This window comes from Falco punctatus (genome assembly GCF_963210335.1).
Source record: "Falco punctatus genome assembly, chromosome: 2".
Lineage (NCBI taxonomy): Eukaryota > Metazoa > Chordata > Aves > Falconiformes > Falconidae > Falco > Falco punctatus.
This window is the reverse complement of record NC_137581.1, coordinates 15,478,475-15,504,948: the sequence shown is the minus strand read 5'-3', so window position 1 is coordinate 15,504,948 and position 26,474 is coordinate 15,478,475. Positions and strand designations below refer to the sequence as shown.

Below are 26,474 nucleotides of genomic sequence, written 5' to 3'. Positions count from 1 at the left end.
GGGAACCGACTGCTGTTACTTTTCAACAGAAGCTTTATAAATGTAAGATTGACATTAAATTTGTTCATGCTTGACCAACTTGATAGATTTCTACAAAGAAATCACTGGCTTGCTAGGTGAGGGGAGGGCAGTGGGTATTGTCTATGTGGACTTCAGGAAGCCTATTGATACTGTCTCCTGTAAGATCCTCATAGATGAGCTGTTGAGGTACTGGCTGGGTTAGCAGACATGGAGGTGGACTGAAAACTGGCTGAATGGCTGGGCCCAGAGGGTGGTGATTAGTGGCACAAAGTCTGGTTGGAGGCCAGTAGCTAGTGGTGTACTCCAGGGATCAATACTGGGCTCAGTCCTGTTTAACATCTTCATTAATCATAGAATCACAGGATCATCTAGGTTGGAAAAGACCTTTAAGATCATCAAGTCCAATTGCAAACCTAACACTGCCAAGTCCACCACTAAACCACGTCCTAAGCACCACATCTACATGTCTTTTAAATACCTCCAGGGATGGTGACTCAACCACTTCCCTGGGCAGCCTGTTCCAATGAGTGACAACCCTTTCAATGAATTTTTTTTCCTAATATCCAATATAAACCTCCCCTGACATAACCTGAGGCCATTTCCTCTTGTCCTATCACTAGTTATCTGGGAGCAGAGATGGACACCCACCTCTACAGCCTCCTTTCAGGTAGTTGTAGAGAGTGATAAAGTTCCCCCTGAGCCTTTTCTCCAGGGTAAACACTCCCAGTTTCCTCAGCTGCTCCTCATAAGACTTGTGCTCCAGACCCTTCACCAGCTCCACTGCCCTTCTCTGGAAATGCTCCAGCACCTCAACATCCCTCTTGTAGTGAGGAGCCCAAAACTGAACACATTATTCGACGTGTAGCCTCAACAGTACTGAGTGCAGAGAGACGATCACTTCCCTAATCCTGCTGGCCACACTATTTCTGATACAAGCCAGGATGCTGTTGGCCTTCTTGGCCACCTGGGCACACTGCTGGCTCATGTTCAGCCAGCTGTTGACAAAAAATGATTTGGATGATGGGGCAGACTGTATTCTCAGCAAGTTTGCAGATGATAACAAACTGAGATGAATGGTTGATACACCAGAGAGTCATGCTGGCATCCAGGAAGACCTCAACAGGCTGGAGAAATGGGTTGACAGGAACTTAATGAAGATGAACAAGAGGAAGTGCAAAGTCCTGCACCTGGGGAGGAACAACCGACCAACCCTGGGCACCAATATATGCAGGGGACCACCCAGCATTGCAGAAAGGACCTTGGAGTCGAGATGTACACCAAGTTGAACATGAGTCAGCAATGGGCCCTTGCGACAAAGAAGGCCAACGGTATCCTGGGCTGCATTGAGCAAAGCATTGCCAGCAGGTCAAGGGAGGTCATCCTTCTCCTCTACTCAGCACTGGTAAGGCCACACCTGGAGCGCTGTGTCCAGTTTTGGGCTCCCCAATACAAGAGAGACATGAACAGACTGGAGACAGTCCAAAGAGGGGCCACAAAAATGATGAAGAGACTGGAGCATGTCTCCTAAGAGGAATGTTCAGCCTAGGGAAGAGAAGGCTTGGGGAGGATCTTATCAACATCTATAAATACCTGAAGGGAGGATGTAAAAAGGACATAGCCAGGCTCTTTTCAGCAGTGCCCAGTGCTAGGATCAGAGACAACGGGCACAAACTGAAACACAGGAGTTTCCCTCTGAACATCAAGAAACACTGTTTTTACTGTGAGGATGTCTGAGCACTGGCACAGGTTGCCCAGAGAGGTTGTGAAGTCTCCATCTTTGGAGATATTCAAAAGCTGGTCCTGTGTAACCAGCTCTAGGTTTGACCAGATGACCTCAAGAGGTCATTTCCAACCTCACACCACTCTGTGTGAAGGTTAGAAGTAGAAAACTGACTGTCATACTTCATAGCGCACTCATGTCTACTCTCCATATGTCGAAGGAAAAAGAAATATGAAAGAAACAATTTCAGCTTTGAAATTACAGACCAGCAGTGCCAAGAATAACTTCTGATACACGCATGTAAGCCCTGTCAGGGAGAATTTAGGGTGCTGTCAGGTGAGAATGTGGAGCTTAAGGAAGTCATGCTACCCTTGAGGAACCATCGTCATAGCTAACACCTTTACATGTGCTACAAAGCTAATGGATCTTGGCTCATACACAGAGCTGAGACATGACCTGCATAACTGTCAGGAAAAAAAACATAAATTCAGTTTCAAGGAACTTTTTATTTCCAAATTCCTTTCTTCCATATATGCAATGACCCTTAATTTTGATTTATATTTCACAGCTTATTAATACTGTATGTACTTACTACCTTTCTAACATTAGACAACTAACTCCTTTTCAGTTATTAGGGGAAGACTTGTCACCTCAGACTTCCATTTGAACTGCTTATTATACTTACAGTTATGCCATTCTCAATTATCACAAATGGAAACAATTTCTTTTTATGAATACCATACCTAAATTTTTAATTGGCTCACCTGAGTAACTTGGATTTATACTGTGTTTCTTAAGGCTGCGATGAAATACATATGGAAATCTATTTATGTATCAATGAGTATTAGTTTAACTACACTAGTCTGTCAAATATACGCAGGCTGTCTGGTATTTGCTTTTATGTTAAGAGTATAGCATTTCAAGCCCAGTAATACAATAAACAGTGTTCATCTGAGATGTGCAGTGTTCCAGTGGTACTGTTCCAGAAAACTAAATAAGATATTTAACCTTTCAGCTGGGACTCAGTTTACTATCTGCAAAGGTTGTGGGTCGCACAATGTCTTTTAATCACTCAAAGGTGATTATACATCCTCTTCCATTTTTATTTGTATTTCAAGACATATGCTGACAGCACATACTGTCAAGCTAAAGTGGCAGAAGAAACAGTATCTACTGCCTGTCATATGAGTTACCAACATATTGCAATAAGTAAACACTGTACAACAGAAATCATCTGATATGGGAACTGTGGGGGATGAGCGTTAATGAGTTAACAACAGGCAGAGGTCTGAGGCTCAGGGGCTTGCAAAGAGGAACTCCTTGCCTCTCCAGTATAACCATCTATACATACAGGAACATCTGCCTCTACAGTATACACAGACTAGTCTCCTGTATGTGTATGATCTCAATGCTAGGGAAAAGCCCCCTATACCTATTCAACTACTTACAGCACTTCACTGAAACATCTCAGAGTATAATTTACTTAATCCATTTGTCACAGAATATTTCATGACTTTGCGTTCTCATGTATGCAGAAAGACTGAATAATCAAAGCTCTGTTTAAAATTTCAGTACAGAATATCCTGTACTAGAAAGACTTTGCATTGTGTTTATTGGGGTGTGGGAGCACAAAGCCCCGCCACACTGGGGAGGCTGTTATGCCATGCAGACTGAAAAATGTACACTTCAGAAGGCAACAACTGCCTGTGTGCTGGCTGGTACTATGCATCTGAATGCATGTTTCACACATCCATTGCAGATCAGAGCAACCAGACGAAAGCGCTACTTACCTTTACTTTATATAGTAAGAGGTGACTACAGTGAGTTTCCAAAAAGTAGTGAGTAAATCAGAATATTTTTCTTTTTATATTTTATTTGTGCTATAGCAAGAAACTGGATTAGTGAAACTTTCCAGCCTAGATTCCTCTAGAACAAAGCAGTGAAGCTATTTAGCAAAGTGAATATGCAAATAATTGAAAGATACTGAAGTGTCTCTAGGTTTTGACTTTTTTTTTTTTTTTTTTTTTTTAACAGTCTCCCACCAGAGGAACCCTAGTTACTTACCTTATTCGTCTGTTTGTCTCTATCAAATATTTCTGTGCTTTACTCTGACATATTTTTTGATTTTCCTTCAATGCCCGATGTTCCTCTTTTAAATCCCACTCAAAATGACATGTTAAAGCTCCATCCCTAGTATTACGTTAAGGACAATGGAAACTGTAGCAAACAGCTCATTAAAAAATATAGTAAGTAGCCTTTTTGATTGACTTTATATACCTTTTCGGGGAAGAGCAAACTTTACCCATGAGATAGAAAATGCTGATACGCCTTTTGACTAAGTACACAACAGTTGGTCCCATAATTGTATATTATAGTAGTAATTAAATTTATGTTCATCCAGAAAAAAAGTAACTGCATTTTACTGCTTACAGTGATTTTAAGAGAGGCTTTGCATCAGCAGGTGAAAACCTCGCCCTTGTTACGTTTATTTGAAGAGACAGCGTTCTGTTGTTATTTAAATCTGTAACATATAGATACATGTATCACGGGGAAAATGTTTCCAATAGTAACAACCGGTCCCCTCCGGCAAAGGATTAGCTGTTTACACTGAAATTCGTCAATATCCCTGGATTGCAGCCATCCATGAGCAGCAGCGGCCCCGCCCCACCTCAGTAACGGTTTCAGCAGCACCCTACGGGCGGGGCTCAGAACTGGTGTCACTGTTCATCCCTTACATTCACGACAGTAAGGATCCCCAAGTTAGGGCGGAGAATACAATTCTCAGTGGCAGCACCTCTTCGAGGAAGGAAAACAAGAAAGCTCCGAAGTTGCCTGAGAAGTCAGCCTTTCCACAGCGCTCTGAAACCCCGAAAGTACGAGTTTTACTTGGCGCCGCTGCCGGGGCGATCCCCCGCGCGGGGGATGGCGGCTGCCCACCGCCGCCGCCCGTAGGGGCCCGGCGCAGCCCCGCGGCCCCACCGCCCCTGGGCGAGGCACAGGCCGGTGCCCGCGGGCCCTGCCCCTGCGGGGCGGCCACCCCCGAGGCCGCCCGCCCTCACGGGCCGCTCCACCGCCCGCCCCAGCCCCCCACCGCCGGCCGAGCCCCCGGAAAGATACGCTGCAGCCTGCCGCCTCCCACCCGCACGGGCCTGGCGGCCGCCGGGAAGATCCTGCCTGCGCGCCGCCTCGCCACCCTTCTCGCTGGGCTCCATCCAGCGCCCCGGCCCCGCCGGCCCCACACCGGAGCGCGCCGCACTCAGTGCCGGGCTCCGCTCCGCTCCCCAGCGCGCCCCGGTCGCGCCGCCACCACCGTAGCAACGGGGACGCCGCTCCCTTCGCAACGGGGCGGGGAAGCGGCTGGGGGCGGCAGCTGAGGGGCCGGCGGCTCAGGGGGCGGTGGGAGCGGCTGAGGGGCGGTGGCGCTGGGGGCGGCGGGGAGCGGCTGAGGGGGCGGCGGCTGAGGGAGCGGTGGCGGTTTGCCTGGCCCTGCCGTTACTAGACTTGAAGCCAGGCCGAGGGACAGGGTGAACGGGGGCTCCGCTGTGAGCGCAACCTCCGGGGGCCCGGCCCGGCCCGGCCCTGCCCCGGGTGGGAGCCAGGCGCGGCCACTCTCCGCGTCCGCCCGCCCCTTCCGGCACGCCGCCGTCGCGCTCCCCGCCCGGGCGCGGTGACTGGCGCTCGCCGAGGTTTCCATCCTCCCTGCACTTCTTGTAACTAACAAATGCTGTTTAAACATAAACAAACACCTTCCCCCCACCCCCAATTAAAAAAACCCACAAACCCAAACATAAAACCCCGGTATCCGAACAAACGCGTTTTTAATGAGTTTTTGCAGCGCGAACAAGCGCCTCGCTGAGCCCGTTTGCTGCCGGTGGGCTCTGCTCTCTGCGGATCTCTTGAATCTGTTGACAGTCAAGTCTTGGAGTTAAAAGCATAATCTTTTAACCGCAGGGTGAAGAAATCAGAATGAGGAAAAAAAAAGTTAAATTATATAAAATTTTATAGAAAATAAAGTATATTAAAAGTACATAAAGTTACACAAAGAAAATAAGTTCTTAACACTGCAAATTTTTTTTTTTTTTTTCCCCCAGGCAAAGCAGGGTGTGTTGTCTTGGGATATCGCCATGCCTTGGATGAGCTGTCAGCAAAAGGCTAACTGCCCTGGTGATTTCCTGGCGAGACATTTCTCGGCTGTTGTATTTGAGCTTAAACCAATTCTTCTCTTTTTCAGTGTGCAGCTGTTCTATGTCTTTGACTAGAAGGGTAAAAATAGTACCAGTCATTTGTAAAATACTTTTCTCCACAGACACCCCCCCCACACACACTCTGTAGAACAGCTTGTGAAGTAGGTGTTACTACTACCATTTTACAGTCAAGACTACTGATGCTCAGGTTGTCAAATGTGCTTAATTTTTATAATATCCCAGCTCCTCACGTCCTTCAGGCTGTAGGATGAGAAGATGACTAGCCGAGGACCATGTATTTCAGGACTGTATGATTTTTCTGGGACAACAAGCCTAATCTCAAGTGGTTAAGAAATGAAAGGTCCCACTCTGGCAGCTGGTTTGAAAGAAGTTTCATAAATTTTACTGTGGACTAGAGACTGATATTCCAGTGAAGGATAAAGATCAGCTCTTAAATCTTTGTGGAATAGATTCTGAATTTATTACAAGTTTTATTTGAAGGCTGGAGCTGCAGAAAAACATTTTTCTTTCCTTCTTGTTCCAGTGGGGTATTCATCTGATAATGCCCTTTAGCTTTCCTTCAAGCTTCAGTTTAACTGTGTATGCAACTGCATGGAGAAGAAGTTCAGTCAACGTTCTGACTGTTTCAGCCATTCCTTCCTGAAATTTGTCACCTTTCCTATTTCTGTGCATAGGATGACATATATAGGTAGCCATGAGTCTTTCCACCTTCTTTCTGAGACTGACCTGTCGATTACAACCTGCATCTTCTTGAGACACCATCAACCGATGCACTAGTCATCATTATCTAGTAATTCTTTTGTCAGAAAGCTATATGCCACGTTCAGAACAAATTAAAAATTTGATTTTGAGAAATACTGAAAATTTTGAGAAATGTTAAATACTTCACAGGTGGTTGAATGTGCTCCTCTCAGGGAGAGGCCAGGTACAGGTGCTTAGTGCCCTTCAGCTATTAATTTTGAAAGAAAACATTGGATTAAAAAATTGGATTAAAATCGGGATTTAAAACTTTATTAACCCTCCTCTCCCAATTGCTTTCAAATCTCTGTAGCAAAAGCTATCTCCAGTGTATTCCAACTTCAGACAGGGATGGAGATGAACCACAGTATCAAGAGAAATTTGGAACATTGTCTGGATGGATCGGTGTAAACTGATGCTGAACAGTGTAATCTGACAGTCCTCTAGACTGTTTATCTCCCAAGGGTATGTTAGAAGCTGAGATTTTATTTATTCAGCCAGATTGCAAACAGTTTAAATTCTTAATGTGCATGAGGAGTTGAAAATCTGTTGGATCTTTATGAACTTTCCAATTAATCTTTCCAAGTAATTTCCTTTTTGGTTAAAATACAGATCCAGTTTTTAAGATATAAAAATAGTGGAATTGAATGTATGAAAACTGTAAGTACCTCATAGCTCTAGTTAAGATTCTGTGGGCTACATTTAATTTTCTTCTTTTTCAGGACATTCTTTTGTACTTTGACATTCTTCAGAGATAAAAATAGTTGTATTTGAATGATGGTCTCACTCTCTATACCTGTGTTCCTACAGATGGGCTACCAGTGAGACCAAGAGCTGGCTATTGTCCTCCCAGTAAACAATTTTCTATGTAACACAAAGTGTTACTTTAAAGTAATATTTTTAATTTTTCTACTTTGAATTTGCTTTTAGGATATATTCTAAAAGTGCCTTCACAGTCTGTTCTAGTGCACTGCCATCACACCAATATAAACACTTCCATTTTAATTATAAAAACCTTTATAAAAAAAGTAAAACATTGATTAATACTAGTTTTTCTTTCAAGTATCCCAGACTACTCAATACCAAATATATACCAAAGCTCAAAAATAGCATATCAGAAAATCTGTCAGTTTTATCACAATGAAAATATATATTTGATTTGTCATGTAGGGGTGATAAGCAGTAATTGCTCTCAGGATACAGGCATTAGTATATAAAATCTACTGTGCAATTGAAATGTGGTTTATTAAATCCAGGCATTAAAGGAGTGATGTGTTGGCTGCTCTTTGTGCTGTAGACATTCCCAAATAGTTAGCTCAGGACTTCATAGTGCACAATCCTTTCCATGGAAATTTGAAACCCATCAAAACATTTGCATTTCTTCAAGTAAAAGATGAACTGCTTTAGGGTAACTTCACTGATTTGTCTTAGTATTATTTTGTTCAGTTCAGGAGAGACCGTCCTAACTAATGTCAAGCCTTGTTCATCGAAGGTAAGACTTTCAATTACTTTGCTTAGATAAGCTAATGAATGTAACTGAATGATTTTTCAGAAAATTGAAAGTTGTTTTTAAAATGTAGGTTGCTTTATTCAGGATAGATACGAAAGTACAGAAGATTCAGGTATTTTCAGATAGAGAAAAGAAACAATGCTGAAATTGGAGGAATTCAGTTTATTAGAAATTTTTTTTCTGTTAATGAGATTCATCATAGCTCAGTTGTTAGGCCAGATTTTTAATCTCATCTGCATGACTGTAAATGCAAAGTAACTATTGTTTTTGGCAGAGTCACAGTTTTTGCTTGAATTGCTGAGGTCAGATTTAATTGCCTGTTTCATGTTGGCTTTTGTTAAAAACAAATATTGATTAAAAATATTTGCTTGGCAGTATTTAATTGAACATCTGGTGAATAGCTGTGATAAAGCCCTGGAACAAACCAGTTTCAACTGATCTATTTATAAGTTTCAAGTGATCTATTTATAATTCTTACAGAATTTTTCTTCCTTTATTTTGTGCTTATTTTAAGATTAAAAAAACATATTATTTTAGTTCTCTAGCATTTATCTCCACGCACAAAATACTGTTACATTAATAATTTGAAATCTTTTTTTTTAAAAAAAATCTCCTTGTTAATAGAATCACAGAATGGTTTGGGTTGGAACAGTTTCATGTAATTTTTACTTTCACTTTTAGAAAGCAAAAATCGGGTAAAAAACTGTTCAGTGCTTTGCCAGTGTAGTGCTGATACCAGAAAGAGAAATTTGCAGCAGGAGAAGAGAAATATCATGTTGAAGGAATGTTCAAGTCTAAATAAGTTTTGTCTTTCATTAAAATATTTACTTTCCTAAGGATCCTATTTACATTTGAATATACAACATATGAACATACTACAGTGCTTTGCTGAGACTATGGAATCGACGAACAGACTCAAATGTGTTTCTTAGTCTTTTGACAATGACACATATTTCAGGAATTACTTTTAGCATTTCTTTAAGTGATGAGTCAGAGGCATTCTCTTATTTTATGCCACATGGCACCATGGAAGAAAAAATCTTAAATATAAAAAAAATATTTTAAAAGAACATTGATAGGTGTAATTACTTTTACTAATGCTTATATTGTTACTATTTCAGATAACTGTGTGCCTATGAATAGTGTCCCTTTATTGTTTCCTCTATCAGAGCATTTAAAATATTTTTTTAATGTTGAGTTTATCTGCAAAGCTGCTTGGGACTGCATGTGTGCATAGATTAATAACTTGTGCAAGTATTTCCATGATCAGAATCTAAGTAATTAATTTAGGGGCTTTCAAGAGTGAAAGTGTTTTGCTAATATGTGGTATTTCACTTTTCAGTGAAAATAACTTTGTTAGCATTTAAGATGTCTGTTGTGTGTGGCGATTCCTAAAATGTGACCTTAAATGCAAGATTTGCAAGTTCTTGCCTCCAGTTCACAGTGCTCACAAGTAGAATACTTAACCAGAAATGCTGGTGGTATTTTTTAAAGTTGTAGAGGTTGATCTTTACCTCTGACATTCTTTTTCTCTTGTGAGGTATAGCTAAGCAGAAGACACCTAACAGGCCTTGATTTCAGCTCTGTCAATTATTGCTTGATAAAGCTTTAAAAAACACAGGTTTTGAAGGAAGATCCATGGAGTAATCTAATTCATTTTGGCAGACCGATCTATTTTATATATGCTTTATGATCAATTTATTTCCCCCTCCATTGTTTGGTACAACAGGGCACAAGGAATGTTGGAGCTGTGGAGGAACCACTCAAGGCAGAAGAGAAAAATAAATCTGCAGATATTTCAAAACAAAAAGAACAATGCCTTGTACCATGTGATGTTCAAGCTAAAATTTTACGAGGGGAAAAACAATACATGTGCAGTATGTATTCATAAAGAATACTTTAAGCAACAACCTATGCAATGCCATGCTATGCAATCCTCTGCTCTGCTCTGCTCTGCTGTGCTAATTTATTTTTTACTCTTCTTGAGCACGTGACAGCCTTTGACCCTGCTGCCCAGGCTGAGTATTGTTCAGAAAATTTGGTGTGCCATGTTTTTGGGATGCAGCTGGTGTGACCAAGTTGAAGGATAATCATGCTAGTCTCTATAATCACTGGTGAAGACAGGCAAATCCGGGCAGCAGTTCAGCCCACCTGGATCTGTGTTACCCTCTGGATGCTGGTAGCTCTCTATTAGAGGGGAAAAGTAGGGTGTTTGTCCCTGACTTAAACATCATTGTTAGGTGGAGGGGAGGTCAGTGGGAGTTAGTTAGGTAGTTAGCCAAAGTGGGAGGAAATCTGTACTTCACCTTGCCTTTTATAGATACTTAATGCAGGACATTATTCGCTGCCTTGACAAACTACACAGCAAATGATGTAATCAGCCTCTGAAAGAAATTGCCAAAATTCTTTCCCATGATTTTTAACATGTATTATTAATTACCTGACATGCAATTTTTTTTATTATTATTGTTTTTTATTTTTAGCATCAGGGCAGAAAACAGGAGTAGCAGAGTGAATGAGTATATGTAGGATGACAAGAAACCTTATATATTTGTCTTTTATCATTTGCACTTGTATTTCTGTGATATTCGTTAACTGGTCATCCAAGTTTCCCAAGGATAAGACGAAATTCTTCTTCAAATCTTAAGAAGAGACATCACTTCTTAAGATGTCTTCACTGCAACCAGGGAGGCTGAGGTTTTTATCTGTGATCTCTGTACTGCTTTGGTTTCACTTTTAGGTACACCGAGGTTAAACACCTTCAATATTCACTTAGATATCATAAATGTGTTGTCATTCAGTCAAGAATATTTCTAGATTCATAACAACAAAGTGGATGAACATATTTCTTTTAAAGGAAATTTGCAGAACTCTCTTGTTGAATATGCAAGAAGTACAAAAAAACTGGTAAGAAACATGATGGATGATCAACAGTCGTCTTTGGATTACCTTTCTAATCAGGTATTTTTTATCATAAAGATTTTTATTTCTTATTTGTCACTACAGGTGTTGTCTAACTGAGGAAAATTAAGCATTTATATTGTCATTAAAGCAGTAGAATTAGAGTCTCTGTCACCATTCCCTGTACCTTGGGTAGCCTGTGAGTTCCATTCCTACAAGGAGTGATAAGCACCACCTGGTTCACAATGTAGTGGCATACCTGGAGGACTGTTCCTCCACATTGGTTGCTATCTCCAGTCCTGTTGTATTTGTGCAGGTGACGTATCATATTACTGTTAACTCTGATAATAGTTTACAAACACTGTGGATTGCTCAGTACAGATAAAAAGCCTTAATCAAACTGAAGGACTTTTTTTTTTTTTTTTTTAATTAACTGGAATTGCCTAAAAATTATTTTGGATGAAAAAGTAAAAAATCAGACCAATTCACCTAATGAAGGTATGAATCACTAACATACTACAAAAATGATTTTCAGATTATATTTACTAGAAGTCAAAAAGAACGTCTTCAGAATGCAGAATTCCTTACTGCGATCTAATTAAAAATCTTTTATTTGAATTTGCAGGTAAATGAACTTATGAACAGACTTCTTCTTTTGAACGCAGAGGTTTTGAGAAAGCATTTGGATCCACTTCCTTACAAAATGGTTCAATCTCATGGTAAGTATTTTTCGCATTTAGTCTTGACCTCTTCCCTTTTTATCTTTGTATCTTGACAAAGAACTAATTAAAGCAAAGGTAAGCAGTTATAACATTTACGGCATTTATTCTGTGTTAGTAACATAAACTCTGGAAAATTTGTAAAATGTTTAAGAACATCATCATAAAGAATTCTTTCAATAATTCATAACCGATAATTCTGGGCATCTTGTTTAGCATCTTATTGATTTTTATGCAAAGTATCAAGTATGATCATTAGTTCATAAGTGATCTGATATTGCTAAATGGCACTTTCTTTTGCAATAAAGTGTGATCTGCATTTGCAATATTTTTCTTTGAATGGGATGGAAGTCACTTGTCCACTGGACAATTAATCTTTGTAGTGTCCATCCCAACTAAAGGAAACATTACCTCTGAGCAGTCTTAGTGGCTGTAGAGACTGCTTTTCTGAGTATGTTTTACACAGACCTGGCTTAACACTTGGAAGCAAAGGGTTTTTTAGGTATACATTATGACATAAAGGATTTTACAAGTGTAAATACAAATATCTGCAGGAAAAATACATCCTTCCCCAGATAATTTGTCGTCTTCTCAGTACAAGTGTTACCCAAATAAAATCTGTAAAATGACCCAGATATATAATTTAATTTCTGCACTGTACCCATTAAGATTAGAAAGAAATATCTCTATAGAATATATTTTATACTTTCTGAGCTTAATGAAGTTCAGAGAATTTTCATTTATAAGGTAAATTAATGATAAAACATAATTTTAAAGTTTGCATGATAAGAAACTGCTATTCGAAATCATTCATACATTACCAAGAAGAGTAATATTTCTGTGCTTAAGCTGTATTTGATTTTTTTAAACATATTTTGCTAATGAACTTCACCAAATACTTTCTTCTCTAGGGTTGGATTGCACTGATATTAAAGATACTGTTGGCTCAGTTTCAAAAACTCCAACTGGTCTGTACGTTATCCATCCAGAAGGATCAAATTATCCTTTTGAGGTAATAAATTTATCTCTCAAAACAGTCACAATTTGCTTGAGAATATGCACTTATAATATATTTAATGGATCCAAAGTGTTGTCTGTCCTTGACGATTTCTCAACAGATGAATAAGAAATGTATTGAATGATCCAAATGCATCTGCCATTACTATAATTTTGATAAGTTTCTCATTTTCTACAAAGAAATTTAATGTATGTCCCATCTGATCCCATCACCAGTTTTCATATACAGTGAAAAATGTACCAAAAAGGAAAATCCAAGGTATTTTCCAGCATCCCTTTTGGACATTGAGATGTACAGTTCTTTTCCTTTTTAGAGATGGAAAACTGAGAAGCCGAGTGATTGATCCATTTTGGCTCCTAAAATGGGACCTTTGGCTTTTTGAATCATTCTGCTGGATGACTGTATAGCATTGCCTTCTCTTGAGAGGTGACACTACTGATGCCTGTAGCTTGGACCATGATATTGTGTAAGCATCTAAATATAGGTGCAGATGCACATTAGAGGAGTAGGTACTTTACTCTTGTCTGAGCATCGTTGTAACTCACTCTGGAGGCATTTTCTGTAACTGCTCAGTTATAGTGCCTATCTAGGAGAAGAGAGTTTGGGGTTCATTTCCTCAGGCTCAGGACATTCAGATTCATGCAAGCACAAGGAATACTTTGTTTTGTCTGTTTATTTCCATTTCAGGTGCTTCCACTTAGGGAAGTCCTTATGCATAGTGGAATGACACTTTCAAACCTTTAATTGTGCAGTACATTAGTTTTTGGTGAATAACTATGTAGTTTAAGTCAGCTAATAAATAGCAAAATTTAATATCTAACTTTATAGCCTTCCTTTATATATAACAAAGGAAGGATGAATCCCTTTATCTCTAGCCAACTGAAACCTTACAAAAAAAAGGTGTTTTTTTTCGTTCAAACTGGTTATGAAAAGGCTTCAGAAGTATGCTAGGATCTCAAAAGGAAAAATGAACTTGGTTGTGCAGACCCCAATGGAAAAACCTATCATTCTGTCAGTACAATGCAATAAGCTCAGGGAAAAGACCTGTAGCTCACTGGCAAGTTCATTCAAGGTAAAAGAAAGGCAAAGACAGGTAGAAGTGTTCACAGAACAACCATGTTTATAGTATGAAGAAAATGCTGTCTGCCTCACCCCAGGATCAACCATAACAGAAAATGCATCTGTTTCAGAGTATCTTCCGGATTGAGGGGGATTCCATTGAGGAAATTTTCATACCTCACCCAAATTACTTTTCCTGAGAGATGGTATGATTAATCTAGGTGAGAAAAGTGATTTCTCAGTTCACTTATAGCTTTTGGCAAATAAATCTGAAACGATAAACTGCCTTTCACTTCAAAAGTATTTTTGACACTTTTCCACATGTAAAGTTACTGCCAGAATCTGAGAATCAGTTATATGAGTGGAAAGGTTCCTTAAGGAGAGCAAGAAACAGAAAGAAAAGTCATAATAATTTGGTTAAAAGCACAAGGTAATGATAAATAATAAGAATAAATGCCTGCACTCATTAAATGAGTGTCTCATTTCTCGTCTGGTAGATGTTACCCAGAACTGAAAAGATAGTGCCAAAAAGGTCTCAGAGAAAAATATCTAAAATATGTGAGTTCCATAAAAAATACTTTTTTAAGGAAAACTGTTTAATGCAAATTCTTCCATGTGTTGAAGCATTAAAAGGGTAAAAGTGAAATGATGAATGGACAAAAATATCAAGACATTAAAACATAAACAAGAAATTGTAATGCATTTTAAGGGGCTAATAGCCAAGAGTTCTGGAAGTTCTGCAGACTAGCAAAATAAGAAAAATACTAAGGGGCAGAAAAACATAGTAAGAAAGTAAAAACCAGAAAAAAAAAGCCAGCATGAAACACTTTTATTTCAACGAGGACCTTTAGAGCAATAAGCTGCCCTTTAAATGTAACTGAAAGTAAACCAAAATATCTTCAGAATAATTTGCATAAAGATACCAAGTAAATGAAAAAAAATAATTTAGACAACTTGGTTCTGTTCTCATGTTTTCATGTTTTACACTTCATGTTTTCAAAAGCGAGTATAGCTTTTGCTGCTTAACTCAGGCTAATTGAAACCTGAATTACAGGAGCTCTAAGAATATAAAGTTTCAGTGGTAGTGGCAGATTCTCACAATCTTAGAAAATTAGTCCCAAATGGGCTTTTGTCTGATCATTCAAACATGAGGCAATTAAAACCAATTTCACTTCTGGAGAATTGAATCATGATTTCTTTCTGACACATTTTTCAATAAGTAAATTTAGATCAATGATATTTCTAAGGTGGGTCAGACAAAACAAAGAGTTTTTTGAAATATACCTCTTATACACACTAAAGATAGACAGGGAAGAAATTTCAGCAGAAGCATCCTCCTGCTCATTTAATTTAAATTGTACCTGAAACAGTCATGTCCCTCATACCCTGCATGATATGAGACACAGAACAAGCTGTAAAGTGGATTAACTATAAGGCTTTAGGAAAGAAAATGGCATTTTTCCCAGCATATAAGGAATTAAGAAACTACACAGTAATGACTCTTTTGTGTATCTGTCTCATATTTTTACTTAACTGGTGTATGTTTTGGTGCCATATCTAATTGGTTGATGATTTCTCATGTAGAACCAAATCTGCCTCTTCTGAGAATTATCAATACTCCCACTGATTTTATTGGACCCACACAGATTTCTCTGTATAAGGGGGGTTACAGGGGAGAAATGGGCAGTAAGATTCCTATTTCAGGGAACACAATTGCATGTCTACAGTTAAATGGGCTGAGGAGAAAATGTGCCGCATAATGAGATATTCCATAGCGGAGCAGAGCGCAGCTGCACCGCTGCCATTTGACATGCTCTTGGGCACAAATTTTAGTGAAGACTCATAAATTTGAGAGTTGATCTCTAGCATTCAATGGGACTGCTCAGTTGCTGGCTGTTAATTGTTCACATTGGGACTTCCCTGGATTGGGGCCCCTTCTTATATAGAGTTTTCTGCTGCAGCAGCATAAATTATTATATACTGTGTTATTGCTATCACTTTTCCCATTTCCTCACCTTTATTAAGGGCTCTACATTTCCCAGGCATCATACACACAGTATTTCTGGGGAAGAAGGTATAATGGTGAGGAAGAACACATAAGAAGTTGTGTCTGTTTTGCTTTACTGAAATAAAGGTATATTCAGTGTTAGTGCCTGTATCTGTAATATTTTGTGTGAATAATATATCCCATTGCATGTTGCTTCCACTTCATGCTATTATTAATTTGCAGTAACATTTATCAAAGCATATTTATTGTATCTGATACAAGCAGACTTTTGCACACAGTTCTTACTGGTTGAGGAAATGCCCAAATCAAGCAGCCCAACAAGAACATACAAGAAAATACTGCAGCTTCATTTTTTATTTTCTTTGAGCTTTTTGTTAAGATATTTGAAAGGTATGTTGCTTAGCAAAACACTGAATAGTCCACTTTTCTTTAATGAAAATGTTTTCTTAATAACATCTACTTCAGGGATGCTTAATTTATGTCTATTCTAGGTTTTGTGTGACATGGATTTTCAAGGAGGTGGATGGACTGTGGTTCAGAAAAGAACTGATGGAATCATTCCATTTCAGAGAACATGGTCTGAATATCTGGATGGATTTGGTGACCTTTCTGGTATTAATTTTAAATACAGTAAAGTGCTTCAGACCCAACATTTCTGTTGCCCTTACGTGACCTATATTCCACTAAATAGTGTGGGATTTTTAATAGTATAGAGATTAAAGTTCTTTTCCATTAAAAGTCTTATTTATACTTAAGAGGTTTTTTTATCAAATCTATTGTGTGATTTTCTCAATGACTATCACCCTACTAAAGGCTTTAGCCATTGCCCACCCTCAGTCTCATAAAAGGTGTTTAAAATGTTATATGTACTTCCTGAAATAATGTATAAATTGCCCTCTTTTTTTCAGATGGAGAAAAGAAGTGCCTTAGTTGGTTTTAATCACATTTACAAAGTATTTCCTTAATACTTTTTTGAGAAAAATCAGTAATATTTCACCATAGAGCATATGAAGTTAGAAAAAGAATGGAAATATTTCATTAGCTAATACAAACACAACTGTAATACTACTTTTTTACTGCCATCTTTCATCCAGCAAGTCTCAAAGCAGTTGTTTTTTGTTTACCTGGGATTGCAGTGGAAGCACATAACTTTTCAACTATACAAAAAAGTGCAGTTCACATGGGGCAACCCTTCATGGAAAAATAGTGTGATTTACAGAGGCAGCAAATCTGGAGAATAGGGTTTGAGTTTTGTTGCATTTCATAGAATGCTAACATTTATAATTTCTCAGTATTACCCTTAGGAAAGCTGCTGAATTCTCTTTAATCAAGTGGATCTTTAGTACATTCAGTTTTTGTGATCTTCTAAGGTATAAGAAGGTGAACACTTGGAAGTTATCATGTGGACAATTGTGTCACAGAGAAAAAAGATGATGCACACATAGGAATTTTTTCCATGGAATTCCCAATGAATTATGAAGATTACTCTGTACCTTCATTAGTCTTTCAAAGGAATATAATCCTGTCATACAACTTTTATTACAGTTGGTTCGGGAAGGAAAGTAGAAAAACTAGAAGAATCCATTTTTTCGTGTACACTTTCCATTTCTAGAAGTTTATTAATTCTTTATTATATTTCTGTTTTAGGAGAATTTTGGCTTGGACTGAGGAAGATTTTTCACATAGTAAATCAAAAAGCCACTGGTTTCAGTCTTTATGTGGATTTGGAATCAGAAAATGACAAGCATGCCCATGCATTGTATGATAGATTTTGGATAGAGGATGAAGCATGTTCTTTTAAGATCCACTTGGGACGTTATTCAGGAAATGCTGGTAAAAACCTCCTCTATAGTATTTAAAGATAGTGGCTCCCTTTCTTAATATGAAGAAATGCATTCAAAAGATTAATGCTTAATTAACTTTAAAAATGTTTATTTCTAATCTCTTTTTCACTATTTGATGAATAATGAACAGTTATGCAGATAAATGGTTAATGATCTAGCGATTGATTATGCCAACATCAATCTTTACATAGTAAGAAATCATTTTATTCTGTTGGTTCAAGGTCCTTAATGGAATAATTGAATAAACAATCCTTTAATAAAGAAATAAAGAAATAAAGAAAATACCAGAGGCCTACAAGAAAGCTGGAGGGAGACTTTTTACAAGGGCATGTAGTGATAGGACAAGGGAGATAGGTTTTAAGAGGAAAGAGGGTGGGTTTAGATTAGATATTAGGAAGAAATTCTTTACTGTGAGGGCGGTGAGGCACTGGCACAGGCTGCCCAGAGAAGTTCTGGCTGCCCCATCCCTGGCAGTGCTCAAGGCCAGGCTGGATGGGGCTGTGAGCAACCTGGTCTGGTGGGAGGTGTCCCTGCCCGTGGCAGGGGGGTTGGGACTAGGTGATCTTTAAGGTCCCTTCCAACCCAAACCATTCTATGATTCTATGAAAATGAATAAAGAAAATAAAGGAATTTTAATGGATTTAAGTCCACCCTATAATACAGAAGGAATTTTGTGTGTGTTTGTGTGTATCTATCTAATGGTTCAATTACTTAGATGTCCATTATCTCTTCCCAAATTCACTGATGTTAGGGGAAATCTTCCTGATGTTGCTTTGGTTAGTTCAGAATTGCTTAGACAGTGGCATACAAAGCATAGAGAAAGAAACCAAATGGAACAAATTAGGCCTACAGTATGTAACATTTACAGGCTGACATATAGACACAAATTAATTTACAATTCCAGATCTCCCTGAATATCATAGCTATACCAAATATGCCAAGATTTTTGTTAAGTATTGCACCATGTCTTACTGCTTTTTTCTATTGTCTTTTTGCATGTTTACTAATGTTCAAGAATGTTCCTTATTACTGACTTAATCTCTAAATGTGTGGTGCTTTACCTGGATTTGTCAGAAACATTGTCTCTTCATTAAGAGAACAGAACCAGTAATCACTGACCCTTGTGTTTTAACATTTGCATTTTACCTCATGACTCACTCTGTGGCTTTAGGCGCATCGCTGGAAAATCTATAGTTAACAATGCTTCTAATTTCTTTCATGTTTTCTTCCACTGTCTTTGAGGACAGAAGCCTTTACCTTTATAGCTGCTGTGCATCACTAAAAGTGACAACAATATAAAGAGGTTTCATTGAATTTCAAGTTCTTCCATACTTCTCAGTATTTAAACTTTCTCTTTCCTAAGTCTTTAACATATTGCCAGCTCATTATTTGGTGCTTTTGAAGCACTTTTGAAGAAATCTATCTTTCTAATAATTTCAGAGGAAAAGTTTGCAAGATATGCAACAGGTAAGAAGTGTTATGTTTCTCTGTAGCTCACTCTTTTATCCTTCTGTTTTATCTGTTGTACTTAGGGGATGCATTTAGAGGATATAGAAAAGAAGATAACCAGAATTTGATGCCTTTCAGCACATTTGATGTTGATAATGATGGATGCAGGCCAATGTGTGCTATTAAAGAACAGCTTGTGAAGAGCTGCAGTAACTTCAGTGATAACACTGGATGGTGGTTCAACCAGTGTGGCCTTGCAAATCTTAACGGTGTTCATCGCTACACAGGTAGATTTCTTGCAACTGGGATTCACTGGGATACATGGACAATGAACAATAAACCAGTCAAAATTAAATCAGTTTCAATGAAAATTCGGAGAACCTATAACCCATATTTCCATTAATCTATGAAAACAGAAATATAAGTCTTCTTGTAATTATGTCAGATAATGTATCACTGCATCATAAATACCTTTCATTTTCACTTGAACAGTTCAGTCTTAAAACTTTATTAGATATTTCCATAATACAGTTACTAATTTTTATTATGAAATGTCAGCATTTGTAGTTTCTGCTTGAGTAAGAACATCCTAAGAAGAACAGGGTTTTCAGAAAACAATTTAAGCTTAGTGCTTGTCAGCTTTGATTCAACTGCCTCTTATGCAATCTCAGAGCCAGTGGAAAATTCTAAAAAGCAGTGTAATGCTGACCTTTGAATGTGGTTTTTCTGTGCTCTCTGCATACCTGAATAGCCAAGAAATTTCAGCAAATTTTCTTTTAGAAAGCCATATACCTATCATAATGATGCCATAATTTTGGAAAAACCCTTTTCTTCACCTTAGGTTAATATTCCACAGTCAACTCTTCTTTCTGTATTCCTTATCAGGCAAGAGAACACTGACTTACTTCAACACCTATGCAACGTTTTATATACTCTCAGGGCCCAATTTTTATACAAGTAAGGTAGTTACTGATATATAAGGACTATGGTCTGTTTTTTCTTTGATTTTCACAGTCAATGTGTTTAATAATCAGATTGTTATTCTAACATTGTCTATTTCACAATTTACTGTAAATAAACACTCTTTTTCAAAGAAAATGTATAATATTTCATATAACCTTTATAGTTTTAATTTTTGGATATGGGCCTGATCTTATGTTTTTCATTCTTATTGGCATTCACTTTGTGAATGATCATATGGTAATGAACAAAACCAATCTGAGTTATAGAAGTACATTTTAAATTAGTGTGAATTGTTTGAATTTCTGTCAGTAAAATAGACTAATATCAATAAAAATGTGAATATTGTCAGTACAGCAGTGTTTCTGGAACCTGGCATCTATTCTGTAGCAACTAGGGATGGTATTTCTCATCTCTGCTTCAGTTTCAGTAGATCAGATCTGCAGTAACATGTGGAATGAAATCAGCTAAAAACTTTATAGGTTTCCTCTTTGCTGTCTTGCACTTTGACCAAGCACTAACACAGTGAGCAGAAAACATCATCAGTTCAGAACAACCATGTTTTAGAACTTCTTTCCAATGATATATGTAGCTATAGGAGGAAACGAAGCTTGTGATAGGGTATGTTACAAGGTTAAGGGAGAGAAAAAAAATTCCTCTTTTCTTCTGTGCTTGACTAGTCCTTAACAATTGGAGGTAAAAAATTACTAAAACCAGAAGGTTTCCCTCTGCTATAGAGAAACTGAGGACTGTCCTTATAGTGGGGGCCTATGGTAGAAGCACAGTAGGGAGTAGCTTGAGGAAAAGTATTACAGGTCCTGTTAGAGGGATTGTGAGAGAGGGAGTAGCTCACACTCCTGGGAGGACTGAATTCTCTGAGTGCAGGGGGATTTTGTTGTTGGACTCCATAGTCTTTTGAACCAGAGGTGGAGAGATAGTGTGTACAGACTCTTTAGCCCTCCCTCTCACTCCAGGCTTATTAGGAACGCAGTCCCTTCTAACAGCAGCATGAACCCAGCAGATCTATAAAGGTAGATGGTAAAATGAAAGGGCTTCTGCACCAAGATTAACAAGCAGTAGAGCAGTTTCTGACTGTTTAAAGAGTATTAATTCTGGCTGCAAACCTGGATGTCGTTTAATGTATTAGGGCTATTATATCAGAAGGAATCCTCAGGCTGCAGTACAACAATCTTACTGGAGAATGCCAGTGGCTTACTTTAACAGAAACTTAATGGCTTTGATGAAAGCCTCAGACTTCAATGGTGGGACCTCTGCTCTGACAACCAGGTTCAAGCCTGTGAGCAGAAAGGAAGAGTCTGAGCAGGGAATCTGAATGCTGAGTGTAGAGCTAGATTCTACTGATGCCCTGAGGCTCCTTCTGGTTTTATTAGAATCCCTGCTTAAAAATGAAGGTGGAAAATGAAGACTGTAGATCTGTGCTGGCAGATATTACCACATTTAATTACCAGGTTTGATCTCTCCTTTGTCATCATCAGTTAGATTAGCTGGCAGTAACAAATTGCAGAGGAGATGAGCCTGAAAAGATCACTAAAACTTGAAGGATCATTCTTGCAAATAGACACTGAATCTTAAAGTCAAGTCAAATTGAAAACCTCTACAAAAATTGAATTGAATTCTCAGTATCGGGGGGGGTGGGGGTGGGGTGGGAATGGGGAGATGGGCATTTGAATATTTAATGTTTCTTGGAAGATATAAACATTTCCAAGACTATTTGAAGAATCTGCTTTGAACTCAATACAGATCCTTTAATACCATGAAGTACTGCTCTGCTAGCAAGGTCACAGGTAGACACTGTGTCCTCTGTGGCTTACAGTACCTTCCCTTTGTAGATAAAATGAATCCATTTTGCCCCAAGCTTAACTTGTGTGCTTGTCTTTGTTGTGCTGTGAAAGTTGGACTGCAGTGTAAACTGCAAACCGGAATAAGTCCAAATTGCAAATACTAGTCAGGTTTTAACACCTTTAAATCATTCAAGTATGAGTTTTCAATATAGTGTTCTTAAGCAAAAGATGGACAATTCTTTATTCCTATTTCAGATTAGAAATCGTATATGAAAATGGAGATTGTTATGCATTTCTCCTCTTGTATTTGCCATATTATCTACTAGTCATGATCACACTTAGGGCTTCTATGGCACCAAACCATAAATCAAATAATTGATAATAATTAATATCATTTAATGATTCTATTTCCTTTGATGGAGTCTAGCAGCTGAGAAGATCTGAATAAGGTTTCTATAAAAAGTTCTTGAGCATGGGAATCTCGTAGTTTTATCATCATTTGAATGTTCTGAAATGTGAGTATTGGTATAGTCTGCTTTTGTTTTAAAATTTAGCATATGCTCAGGTGCTGGAGATTAGTTGGCAGCTTGTCTGGTGCAAATCTGAAATACAGCAATGATAATAGAACATTTTCCATGTGATAGATGGCTACTATCTTCAAAGGTTCATTCCATTTCATCTCTAAGAATAAAACAGCTGTGAAAACAAAAATTCTTTAGTTAAACACAGAGAATTTATAAGGACATTAAACTGATTCCAGGGGCCTATGTTCCATATTTACAGCTGATGGTTCCCAACCACCATACATAATATTTTTGTGGCCGTATATTTAGGACTGATAAATGGCCAGTTGTTGCCCAAACAGTCTTGTTTCAACTAAATAAAAAGGACCATGTAGGGTGTAGCATATTAAGAGAAACTGATTTAGTGTTCCAAATAAAAAAACTGGCTTGGTTTAACTGCCCTTAATATCTATTCCAGGAATGATACTCCAGACTATAAGAAGTTGTCTTTAAAGGACATGTAATCTCTGATGTTATGAAACTGCATTTCTTCTTTTGTGTTCTTTTTCCAAAAGTATGTCTTCAATTTGTAAACCTCTGTTTGGTGAACTCAAATTATTTGACCCAGTTTATGATGCTACAGTAATATAAATAAATGACAACATGGTTTCCACAGCCCAAGTACTACTGACGTGGCAGTGCAGGGTTCAGTGTATTAGACATCTGGAAATAACAAAACAGTATAACTAAAGGCATTTTACTTTCCACTTTCCTTGATTGGCCAGTAAAAAATCTAAACTAGTTAGATTACGATTTTTTTTAATTATTGTTATTACTGTAAACTATGGCATGTATGTAAAACGTTGTAAGTCATGTTTCATTAATATCAAAACCCATTTTGTTTTTATTATTGCTCTAACACTATATTGTATTGATACTTCACTACAAAATATGTAGCATGTTTGTGTGCATTGTGCAGTACTCAAATTTGCAAGTAAGAAACTCTGATTCATAGCTTGATTTTAGTTGGTTGCTTGCCACAGTTTCTGTAATCCTTCCCAATTATTTAAGGATCACTAATGTAATCTGCAATTAACATGCAATTATTTAAACTACCATTTTAAGAACTCTTGCTTGAAATCTGCTGTGTTGGATGTTCTGCAAGGGTTGGCAGCGTGACCATTGACATGAAGATGCTGCAATCTGAAAAGCACGATACCCAGAAATTCTGATGCATGCCTTTAGCAGGTTAAAGCAGAGTGCACAGCTCCACCATCTATGTACAATGTGATACAAAGCACAAAGCTATATGAAGTTTCTGAGAATGAAGGAAAATCTGCTTTTCCCTCCTCCCCATCTGATAAATAAAAGATAAAACACTAAATGTAGTAACATGGTAAAGTTCCATTTCGCCTCACTGTAATCTCCGTAGGCTCCCTTGAATGGGATCTGAGGTGGTTTTAATGGAAATACTAGCTTGTTGGGACACAGAGCTCAACAAGAACTCAAAACTGTAATGAGCAAGAAAGAAAGGAAGGTGAATGATGCTGGGCCTATAGTTTGACATGTACATGACTTCATTTTGAAGACAAAAAAGAAGTGATGGCAGATAATTAAAATTCAAGAGCTCACCACTGCTGCTTTTTTTGAATGTCCAAGCCCAATATTCTTTTAATTAAGTCTGTCACTATCAATTACAGGTAGTTCATCATACACCTTCATCCAGGAACTCCTTTCAGTAGTAGAGCGGGATAGTTTTCCTGCTTACTTGAAAGCGTGCAAACTAAGCCCATAGGCAGTCTAATAAGCATGGGCTCTCATTGTTCCTGACCAAAGCTGCTGGGTGATCCGATAAAACAGAGACAGTCCTGACCTGTCTTGATCTTCAGAGCAAATAGTGAACCTGTTTTGTACAAGTAGCCCAGAAATACTAGTCCCAACAAGTAATGTCTTCTATCAGCCATTACCTTTAATAGAAAACTAAATAGGTACTAGTAGCTCCTTGTGACTCCTGTGGTTAGATGATCTTGCTGGGCTGTTTAAGGGACCAGACTCCATTCAGGCTTATGGAAAGCCAGGAGAAAAAGCTTATGTCCTTTGGAATATTTGTGTGTGTGTGCATGTGTCATTTCATATACTTTGATGTTTTAACACCGATTTTCTGGGAACCTTCACTTTAGCCCTTATTCTCTCTCATCTGTTCTAGTTACGCTTTGTCATGGTGCATGTAAAGAATGTAGAGACAGAAGTATTTGTTCTGTGGAGTCACAAAATGAGGTAAAGTTCATAGAATCATAGATGACCTCCAGAGTTATCTAGTCCAGCTCCCTGCTAAGATCACGTCTAATGAGATCCGATTGCTCAGAGACGCTTCTACAAGTCTTGAACACCTCCAAACATGGAGATCCCACAATGTCTCTGGGCAACATGTTCCAGTATTTGGCCACTCTCATTGTGATTTTTTCCCCCTAATATCTGATTGAAATTTCCCATGTTCTGACTTGTGTCTGCTGCTGTTTGTCCTACCCCAATTGACTCTGACTTCTCGTGTATGTCTGCAATGGGTTAAGTGGTCCCGAACTCTCTCTTCCTCTACTGTGGGTCCTGTTCCAGTCCTACAGGCTCTGCTAGCAGGCTTGGGGGACCAGGGAAGCCCAAGGACAAGCCTTACCAGTGAAAACTGAGGCAAAAAAGCCCTTGAGTACCTTGGTTTTTCTCATGTCCCTGGTCACAAAGTTCCTTGTCCCCTTGAACAATAGGACCACATGGTTCTTAACATTTCTTTTGCTGCCAATGTAATTATAAACCCCTTTCTTGTTGTCCTTCACCTTCCTTGCTGGTTTCACCCCAGCTGAGCTTTGGCTTTGCAAAATCTGCTCAGACATGGGCAGGCAAAATCTCCGTATTCCTCTCAAATAGCCTGTTGCTGCTTCCACCTTCTGGGTCCTTCTTTGTGCCTGAGCTCAGCCAGGAGCTCCACACTCATCCATGCTGGCCTTTTGCCATGCTTGCTTGACTTCCAGGGCTTTGGAATGGATCAACATATGTATGCATTTTGGTTTTTTTTTTTTTTCTAAGTTCTAAAGCTCTCCAAGCTTGCCTTTCTTATTGTGTGGATTTTTTTTATAGCAATTATTACAACAGAGCAGGGACCAGGGCCTGAGGGCATTACTACATTTCACCTACAAGAACTTTACTTTTCTAAGAATTGATTACTCCCCTTTCTGGAGAAAAATCTGGCTTTGCATAGTATATACTAAGTGTTTGATTAAAAAGCCCCCAAAGTTCAGTGTATCACTGCCCATAGGCAGTGCAATTATTTGTTTAAGAAGTGGTGACATCATCCTGGTTACAGAACTACGGACCAACAGCAAACAATAACATTATTTTTTTTAAAGTCAAGTTTCTGCAACAAGTCTGTAATGCACAGGGAAATATATGTGAGCTCTTCCTGTCATAATGGTAAATTGAATGACTTTGCCAGGAATGAAGCAGGAGGATAGGATTGTGTTTTTCAAAATTAAAATAAAAAAATCCTTAGAACTTCTTCACATAATTTAACTTTTCCCTACTTCCAAAGCTGAAAAGTGACTGAAAGGTAATGTGACAATGGCAAAAATATAAGCATTTAGCATACAAAATATCCACCCTGCAGAAGTTAGGTTCTTCAAATAAGTAGTAAAATTGCAATGTGTTTTTTTTTTTTAAAATCTCTGCCTAAACTAGGAGCTTAAGATAGGATCCAGTGTTCACAGCGTAGGCCCAAGTGCACTCAAAATTCAGCTGCCTAGTCCTGAGCAATGACAATGACACTTTTTTTGAGGGTGCTGTTTCAACTTCCAGTACAATCACTAGTGAGAGATCACGGAACTACAGAACCTTTGAGGCTGGAAGGGAACTCTTGAGATCATGTACTCAAGCAGAGTCACCTACAGCAGGTTGTCTAGGACCGTGTCCTGTTGCATTTTGAGTGTGTCCGCAGATGGAGACTCTACAACCTCTCCAGGCAACTTACTC

The 26,474-nt window shown here is 38.5% G+C and overlaps 2 protein-coding genes across 3 annotated transcripts in view; one reads left to right on the top strand and one right to left on the bottom strand.

Moving 5' to 3' along the window:
• CEP126 (centrosomal protein 126) overlaps positions 1 to 1,952 on the bottom strand; it is a gene marked incomplete at its 5' end in the record, with an annotated part of 38,790 nt that extends 36,838 nt beyond the window's left edge. The window contains one exon of the mRNA XM_080376081.1: positions 1,875 to 1,952. Within this exon, the coding sequence (XP_080232207.1) occupies positions 1,875 to 1,952 (78 nt within the window). The remainder of the gene's footprint in view (positions 1 to 1,874) is intronic.
• Positions 1,953 to 4,625: 2,673 nt separating this feature from the next.
• Positions 4,626 to 20,508, top strand: ANGPTL5 (angiopoietin like 5). 2 transcript variants are annotated; one of them, XM_080376505.1, is made up of 9 exons: positions 4,626 to 5,137; positions 5,189 to 8,176; positions 9,924 to 10,071; positions 11,052 to 11,155; positions 11,721 to 11,814; positions 12,726 to 12,826; positions 16,391 to 16,511; positions 17,547 to 17,732; positions 19,276 to 20,508. In XM_080376505.1, exons 2-9 carry the CDS (start codon positions 8,078 to 8,080, stop codon positions 19,593 to 19,595), a joined length of 1,173 nt encoding a protein of 390 aa, XP_080232631.1. In that variant the 5' UTR covers positions 4,626 to 5,137; positions 5,189 to 8,077; the 3' UTR covers positions 19,596 to 20,508. The 2 variants fall into 2 exon arrangements, with proteins under 2 accessions (XP_080232631.1, XP_080232630.1); XM_080376504.1 differs by lacking the exon at positions 4,626 to 5,137 and having other exon boundaries at positions 5,158 to 8,176.
• The last annotated feature ends 5,966 nt before the right edge of the window (positions 20,509 to 26,474 follow it).